Source organism: Lutra lutra, chromosome 7 (genome assembly GCF_902655055.1).
Source record: "Lutra lutra chromosome 7, mLutLut1.2, whole genome shotgun sequence".
Taxonomy (NCBI): Eukaryota; Metazoa; Chordata; class Mammalia; order Carnivora; family Mustelidae; genus Lutra; species Lutra lutra.
In genome coordinates this window covers 111325670-111334194 of record NC_062284.1, presented here as the reverse complement: position 1 = coordinate 111334194, position 8525 = coordinate 111325670, and the positions used below count along the sequence as shown (strand labels likewise).

General features: G+C 45.3%; 1 protein-coding gene and 1 non-coding gene across 2 annotated transcripts; one reads left to right on the top strand and one right to left on the bottom strand.

Moving 5' to 3' along the window:
- Positions 1 to 331: 331 nt before the first annotated feature.
- HSPA2 (heat shock protein family A (Hsp70) member 2) lies at positions 332 to 3112 on the bottom strand. The gene has a single exon (XM_047738561.1). It carries the CDS (start codon positions 2715 to 2717, stop codon positions 810 to 812), a length of 1908 nt encoding a protein of 635 aa, XP_047594517.1. The 5' UTR covers positions 2718 to 3112; the 3' UTR covers positions 332 to 809.
- Positions 3113 to 8071: 4959 nt separating this feature from the next.
- On the top strand, positions 8072 to 8140 carry LOC125105930 (small nucleolar RNA SNORD2). The gene has a single exon (XR_007129169.1). It is a non-coding gene; the product is annotated as a small nucleolar RNA SNORD2 (small nucleolar RNA).
- The last annotated feature ends 385 nt before the right edge of the window (positions 8141 to 8525 follow it).

The window sequence follows — 8525 nt, the reverse complement described above, 5'->3', positions numbered from 1 at the left end:
CCACCCAGCCTTTGTTAGTTTAGAAAAAGAATCATTTCATACTTAACCCCAGAATACGGCTTGCATTTTGCTGGAATATTCAGGTGGATTTTCACTTGGAACACTTAAACCAAGGCTTAGGAGTTTGGGTACACTGGCAGACCTGTCTGGTTTCTTTATTAAAAGAAGGAGGAAAGTTTACCCAGGTCTTCTCCTTTTAAAAGCTGTTGGCAATTCAAAGCAGGAAATCTCATCTGAGAATTAGACAAGACTGAGTTAGATACATTTTGCCTCATACTAATAACATGGGTAAAACTGTGAGAAGGGAAAATTGAAAACTCCAAGACTGTGATTTTGAGATCAATTTCAGCTTTACTTTAACTCTGTATTTATGCATTTGTTAGCAAAAAAAAAAAAAAATGCCTGTCCTTAACATAACTGTAATGTTCATTTTAGTCTTAAAGTAGTACATAAAAATAAACAATTCAAGCTTCTATATATTTTATTGTTACCAAGCTTCCGCAGAACTTATGTGCAAACTTCAGGTTTCCCAGCTCAAACAAATCTCCATGCACAAACTAAGCTACTCAAAAATGCTCAAGTCAGCAAACCCCAAAACGCATTAAAGAGAAACCTCAAATAATGGTTTTAAAAATCAAACTTTAGAACTAACCTTTTATAATTAAACTAAGTTGTTGCAACTTTCCTTTCCCATGCATACACCTAGCAAAAGACTTCCAACAGATCTCATACTTGGCACAAAGGCATTTCAAAGAAACAAACAAAAGAGAAAGAAAGGAAAAGAGGTTTACGCTGACTCGAATGCAAGCTTAGTCCACTTCCTCGATGGTCGGTCCCCCGGAGGCTCCAGAACCGCCGCCGCCAGGGCCACCTTGGTAAAGTTTGCTGATGATGGGGTTGCACACTCTTTCGAGCTCTTTCTGCTTGTGTTCATACTCATCTTTCTCTGCCATCTGGTTTCGGTCGAGCCAGTTGATCACCTCCTGACACTTGTCGAGGATCTTGTTTTTGTCCTGCTCGCTAATCTTGCCCCTCAGTTTCTCATCTTCCACCGTCTGCTTGATATTGTAGGTATAGGACTCCACCGCGTTTTTGGCAGCGACCCGGTCGCGGTTGGCCTCATCTTCCGACTTGTACCGCTCTGCCTCCTGGACCATCCGGTCAATGTCGTCCTTGCTCAGACGACCCTTGTCGTTGGTAATGGTGATTTTGTTTTCTTTACCGGTGCTCTTGTCGGCGGCGGTGACGTTAAGGATGCCATTGGCGTCGATATCAAAGGTGACCTCGATCTGGGGGACCCCGCGGGGCGCCGGGGGAATCCCGGTCAGGTCGAACTTGCCCAGCAGGTTATTGTCCTTGGTCATGGCCCGTTCGCCCTCATACACCTGCACCAGCACGCTGCTCTGGTTGTCCGAGTAGGTGGTGAAGGTCTGCGTCTGCTTGGTAGGGATCGTGGTGTTCCTCTTGATGAGTGGGGTCATGACGCCGCCAGCCGTCTCAATGCCCAGCGACAACGGGGTCACGTCGAGCAGCAGCAGGTCCTGCACGTTCTCTGACTTGTCTCCGATGAGGATTGCCGCCTGCACCGCAGCTCCGTAGGCCACCGCCTCGTCGGGATTGATGCTCTTGTTCAGCTCCTTGCCGTTGAAGAAATCCTGCAACAGCTTCTGGATCTTGGGGATTCGGGTGGAGCCGCCCACCAGCACGATCTCCTGGATCTGGCCCTTGTCCAGCTTGGCGTCACGCAGCGCCTTCTCCACCGGCTCCAGGGTTCCGCGGAACAGGTCAGCGTTCAGCTCCTCGAAGCGGGCACGGGTGATGGACGTGTAGAAGTCCACGCCCTCGTATAGCGAGTCGATCTCGATGCTCGCCTGCGTAGACGAGCTCAAGGTGCGCTTGGCTCGCTCGCAGGCGGTGCGCAGTCGGCGCACTGCGCGCTTGTTGGGCCCAATGTCCTTCTTGTGCTTGCGCTTGAACTCCTCCGCCAGGTGGCTCACCATGCGGTTGTCGAAATCCTCGCCGCCCAGGTGGGTGTCGCCGGCCGTGGATTTCACCTCGAAGATGCCGTCCTCGATGGTCAGGATGGACACGTCGAAGGTGCCGCCGCCCAGGTCAAAGATGAGCACGTTCTTCTCGCCGCCGGCGCAGCCCTTCTTGTCCAGGCCGTAGGCAATGGCCGCCGCGGTGGGCTCGTTGATGATGCGCAGCACGTTGAGGCCCGTGATGGTGCCCGCGTCCTTGGTGGCCTGGCGCTGCGAGTCATTGAAATAGGCCGGGACCGTGATGACCGCGCTCTGCACCTTGCCGCCCAGGTAGGCTTCGGCGATCTCCTTCATCTTAGTGAGGACCATGGAGGAGATCTCCTCTGGGAAGAAGGTCTTGATCTCTCCCTTGTATTCCACCTGCACCTTGGGCTTCCCTCCCTCGCTCACCACCCGGAACGGCCAGTGTTTCATGTCCGACTGCACCGTGGCGTCCTCGAACTTCCGTCCGATTAGCCTCTTGGCGTCGAAGATGGTATTGGTGGGGTTCATGGCCACCTGGTTCTTGGCGGCGTCGCCGATGAGGCGCTCGGTGTCGGTGAAAGCCACGTAGCTGGGGGTGGTGCGGTTGCCCTGGTCGTTGGCGATGATCTCCACCTTGCCATGTTGGAAGACCCCCACGCACGAGTAGGTGGTGCCCAGGTCGATGCCGATAGCCGGGCCGCGGGCAGACATCCTGACTGAAAGATAGGCAGGCGACGTTAGGCGACAGCACCTAGGACCGAAAATCTGCGGCGTCAACTAACGGTCGCCTCGCACCAGACACCGCGAGCACAAACACTATCTCCCGCTCCCCTCGCTTGGCTCCCGGCTCTTATAGCCGCCTCCCTGCCGCCTTCTGGAAACTCCCGGAGCCAATCCGCTCCCAGGACAGCCCGCCACAGGCTTGCCTGGGTCGGAGTGACCCGCCCGTAGCCCAACAGATTTCTAGCTGGGTGAGGGGCGGGACCCCGGCCCGTGCTCAGAGGCGAAGGGCGGCCGTTATGCAAATGAGGGTCCCTGCAAGTCTCCCTGGCAGCCTCCGACCACCCAGCCTCGCGCTCCGCCTGCAGCTAAGGGGCGTTAGGCTCGCGCCCCTCCGCCAGGTGTAAGCGCTTTAGCCCGATCTTTGCCTTTCCTAAGGCGGGATTCGTCAATGTCCGCTGGATTGGCAGAGAAAGCAACCAATGAGCAGCGCGGACTCCCAAGTGGGTGGGGAAGGAAAGGCTGGGGCGTGGTACAGGGAGGAGACGCGGAACGGGAGCTCAGAGAGGGGAACCACCTGAGCGGTTCGCTCAGTTCCTAAGGCCTTAAGTGCAGTTCAAAGCCGAGTGTCCCAACTAACCTAGCACGCAGGGGCGGGGCAGCTCCTTTGGAGTCGGCTGCTCGGAGGAAATAGGGCCAGAGCCAGCTTTTTTCCCTCCGCCCGAACCCTGCCAATGGAAGGAGCTGGATGGAGTTGGCTTTGCCTGGGCGTGAGGGCGGCTCCCCCGCAGGCGGGGACAAAAAGAAACGACTTTGAAGTTCCTGGTCGGCCTCCTGGAATTTTACTTAGCGTGCTTTGCTGCGTCTCTGTGGGTGTGAGCGCCTGATAAAAACTGCGTGGCGGGGGGGGAATCACAGGAGCCCGGAGGAGCGCCCAGAGAGGCGGGAGGTGTTTCCGCGCTGTGCGGACGGTCTGCAAAATTGGAGACTGGGAAGCGACTGCGAGTCGTCCTCCCCGGGTTTAAACTTTCTCCACCTCGCTCTCCATTTTCCCTGCTCGTCCTGCCACTCTAAGCTTCCTGATTTCGTCTTCCTGTTGTCTCCACTGCTTTCCTTATTTTCCGTTTCAGGTGCTTTATTCGCCGCTTTGAGTTCTTCACTGGAAAATCTAGAAATTAATCAAAACGTTCACGTTGAAGCGCCGTGAAATAACTCAGGCTCACGCCCCACACGGTTCTCTCATTCCCAGCCTGCGCTCACGCACTCGTGTTTATGACCGAGTCCTGTTTTATGACCAAGTTCAACTGGATGGGATTATGTTAACTATGCTGAACTTAGGGCAAAGATATAAACCCTCAGAGTAAAAAGATGAAAAGGAGCGTAACGCATTCTATTACGTTTAAGAAGACCCTGAGAATAGGTCTGGAGGTACTATCTGGCACCAGCTGACAGGGCTCCTGCAGGATGACAACAACAAAATTGTTGTGACAAAAACAGCGATAACGCTTCACATTATGGGGGAAAGCTGGGGACATTCACTCAATCAGCTTTAACAGGTACCTATTATGTGAGCGTGAAAAGACAAACGGTCAGTTTTTACGAGGTTAAGACTCTGATAAAAAGATAAAGGTAATTTGAGAGGAGTGCTGTGGGAACACAAAGAAGGGGAACATCCAGACTGGGGAGAGTGTGTTGGTGAAGGCTTCCTGGAAACGAGGGCACATGTGAGCCAGGCGCTGAAGTTTCCAGGGAAGAGGGGAGGAAAGACATTCTTTTTATGGATTGTAGCTTGAGCAAGGATAAGAGCAGTGCGTGCTGAGGCAAATACAAGTTCTGTACAGAAGGTTAGTGTCACTCGGGGAGAAGGACACAAGCAAAAATTAGTCTCTTCAGGTGGACAGGATACACCTAAGAGCTTTAGGTGTCATGATTTTTTCCTGAGGCTATGGGAAGCAGGGGGACCCTTTTTTGAAGAAGGCTAACAATAATGTATGGCCTGTATCAGACTTTGTGTGAGACAGTGCTGGAGAAAAGTGGTTGTCTAAGAAACATACAAAGCTGTGTCCAAGAAGTAATGTTGACAGACTCCTGTAAAATCAATCAATGAATAGTTAAGTTTCTTTTATCTAGTGTATGTCATTTCTAATTTTTAAAAACATTTGCTATTAATTTGTTAATCTCATTGGCTAAATAGTGTTGGTTTCAACCAGGATTCCCATCTCTTTTTCTGTGAATGAAGCTAAAGATAGGGCACCTGGGTGGCTCAGTCCTTTAAGCGTCTGACATCTGCTCAGGTCAAGATCCCAGGGTCCTGGCTCCCTGCTCATCTAGAAACCTGCTTCTCCCTCTCCCTCTCCCTCTAATCCTCCCTGCTGCACGCGTATGGGTGCGTGCATGGTGGCTTGCTCTCTCTCTCTCTCTCTCAAATAAGATCTTTTTTTAAAAAAAAGGGGGGAGAGCACAAACAGAGGGAGCAGTAAAGGGAGAGGGAGGAGCAGGCTCAGAGCAAGAAGCCCAAAGCTGGGGCTCCATTGTAGGAGCTTAGGATCATGACCTAAGCCCAAGGCAGACACAACCATCTGAGCCACGCAGGCGCCTCAAAAAAAAGACTTAAGAAAAAAAAAAGTTAAAAAAATTTGGACTAGGAAACCTTTTAAAGAAAATATTAGGGAAGCAAAGATAAAACCAAAAAGTTCCTATTAAAGTTGTCTTAAATATTGAGTACCAATCTCTTGATTTTATTCTTGGAAATTTTGCTTTTTATGTAAAAAGGGAAGCGGGATTAGCCCGCTGGAGAGAGCAATACGAATTCTTTGTAGAACTGATGATACAGTGTAATTTAGAGACAGGGTCTCAGCTACAACTGTGAAAGCAAACAGTGAGAAACAAATTCATCAGAACTCCTGTATTCAGACAGCCCTCACACACTTCAAGCAAAGATTCCATAAAAGCAAATATGCTAGTTCTTACAAATACTAAAACTACAGCTTCAGAACAGAGAGGTTTGTAGAGTAACTGTGTACTAAAATCATAGTTACTACAGATCTTACAGTCTAACCACCACATTCATCTTTAACACTGCTTTCTGAACTCACCATAGCAATTTTATCTGCATTTTCATTACTTTTATATATATATATATATATATGTATATATATATATATATATATAAAATCTTTTTACCTAGTAAATTGATACTTCATACTTTTTGAAAAAAGTAAATTCTACCCCAAACATGTGGCTTGAACTCAGGACCAGGATCAAGTGTCACATGCACTACCAACTGAACCAGTCAGGTGCCCCTGTATGTTTTATACTTCATATGGTATCTGAGTTTTTCCCAAAAAGACAGTGTTTGCATTTTTATTTTATACGAAATAAACATTTGCAGCCCTAGAACACTGCCGTATACTGACCATTCTTGGCATTTTTTTAAAAAAAGATTTTATTTATTTATTTTGTCAGAGAGAGAGAGAGAGCACAGGCAGGCAGAGGAAGAGTGACAAGAAGGCTCCCTACAGAGCAAGGAGTCAGATGTGGTACTCAGTCCCAGGACACTGGGATCATGACCTGAGCCTAAGGCAGCTGCTTAAGTGACTGAGCCGCCCAGGCGTCCCCATTCTTGGAATTTTTATATTGTTCCTTGTTTATATTAATTTTTAAAAAAAATTTGTTCTTTTCTTTTTGATGATTGTGGCTCATAATTCATTTAAAACACAGCCCATTAAAAATGATCAAATTAGCAAATTTATGATCAAATAATATTCATCAACACCAGCAATGGTGCAGCAAAAGAGGGAAATGCTACTGGTGGGAATATAAATTAGTACAGTCTTTCTGAAGGTCAATGTGACAACATTTTTTTCTTTACCTTAAATATGATCATACCCTTCATTTAGCATCAATCTTTGTGGGATTTATTCTAAGGAAATAATAGAACATATGGGTATATTATTTATAATAACAATAACAAAAGGGAAGTGGCTTAAATATCTGGCAATAAGACAATGATTACATAAAGCATAATACATTCCTATGATGAATTATTGTGTGGCCATAACATTGTGAACAAGAACTTTTAATGACATAGGAAACGTTCCTGGTATAATTAAGTGGGAAAATAAGATATAAGACTTTTGTATCATATTTTATATGTAGGACAATCTTTCATATATTGAGTGGATCCAAAACCTGGATTAAAATTGATTATCTCTAGATGGTAGGATTATCAGTATTTTTTCTAAATTTTCTTGTACTTTTATAATGATTTTTAAAGCTTGACTATTAACATACAATTGAAACAAAGTTTGCTAATCTACTATTTACATAGAAATTACCACTGACTTTCAACAAGGGAAATCTCTTTGGCAGATTATAAATAGTAGGGTGTTTCAAAATACTTTTAAAATCCAACGACTGAAGTTCCACACAGTCTGGAAGAAAAAAGAGCTTTAACATATGTCAAACCCTCTAATTAATCCCCAGTACCCAGAAAAGTATGTGGAACACAGTAGTGATTAACTAGCTCAGTGTTTATTAAAAGTGGCCTAGGCACATAATTTAACCAAAAAATTGGAAATAATAATTTCATTTTTTTCCTGTATAAGGGGAAAATTCTCTGCCTACCTCTTCTATTTCTGTATTAAATAATACTTAAGAGACCAAAAATTGAAACAAACTCAAATCTGAAAATACTTTTACTAGAGATACAAAGATGAGTAAAATGAGGTCTAAAACTACATGCCTGGGTAGTCAGGCCTACCGTAAGGGGACTGAGTAAGAATGAATTTTTCCAGAATTACCACGGAAAAAAATGTATGGATTTTCTGGAATTCTCTCAATTCCTACCCAGACACAACTTTTACAAAGGTTGTGGATTAAAAACAAGACAACAACAGCAACGAAGGGTTGTGGATTGTTTTGAGGAAGCAGTGTTGGCCTGAGGAGAAGTTAAGTGGCAGCTGTAATTTGAGGACCTTTGAGCAAACTGGAGTTGAAGATCTCTATAAATACTGCCAAGTTCTATTCTTTAGATGTACCCTGTTATGAAATATTTCTCCAGTCACCTGTCACTATGGGAAAAATTTCACCACTGTTTCTTTTCATCTTGAAAAACTCAAGTCTTTAAAAATTACAGTGAAACTGTAGACACACAATGGCCTGCAGGAGGACACTTCCTGGTATGGAAGGCTAAGACCTGAACCTAGAAAAGGCTTTTCCAGAAGCGAACTTGTGAAAATAACACTAATTGTGCCTACTTCAGTTTTGCACAGAACCAACTTCGAGGATAGTCTTGTGGACTAGTCCAACCCAATATTGTTGTAATTGTTAATATTTACTAAATTCTGTGCAATTATCTCAATCATCTTTGGGAACTGGACTGAAATGAAGAAAATACTCTTTGCTGATCACTTTGGAGGGGGGCAACTTATTAAACTCTTAACCTGAAAATAAAATGAATTGTATTGAGAAGGAAGTTATTTCTCTGAATAAGTTGTTATTTTGAAAAATAAACCCTCTGAAAGAAATAAATACTATGTCAGTGGATTTTTTTAATATATCTTTTTATATTGTGAGGAAACCTAATTAATTTGTTGCCATCTGTGTTTGTCATGAGATAGTACTTTTCTAATCATTCTATACAGAAGAAACCAGGATTTGGTAATAGGAATTTTAGTTAATTTGTTTTGTGCACTTAAAACAATTTTTTTTTTCTTATTTTTAAGTAGGCTCCATACTGTAGTGTGGAGCCCAACATAGGGCTTGAACTCAAAACCCTGAGATCAAAACCCAAGCTGA

Bases quoted from the DNA above. Each gene is read 5' to 3' on its own strand.
- HSPA2 (XM_047738561.1), bottom strand. From the start codon at position 2,717: ATGTCTGCCCGCGGCCCGGCTATCGGCATCGACCTGGGCACCACCTAC.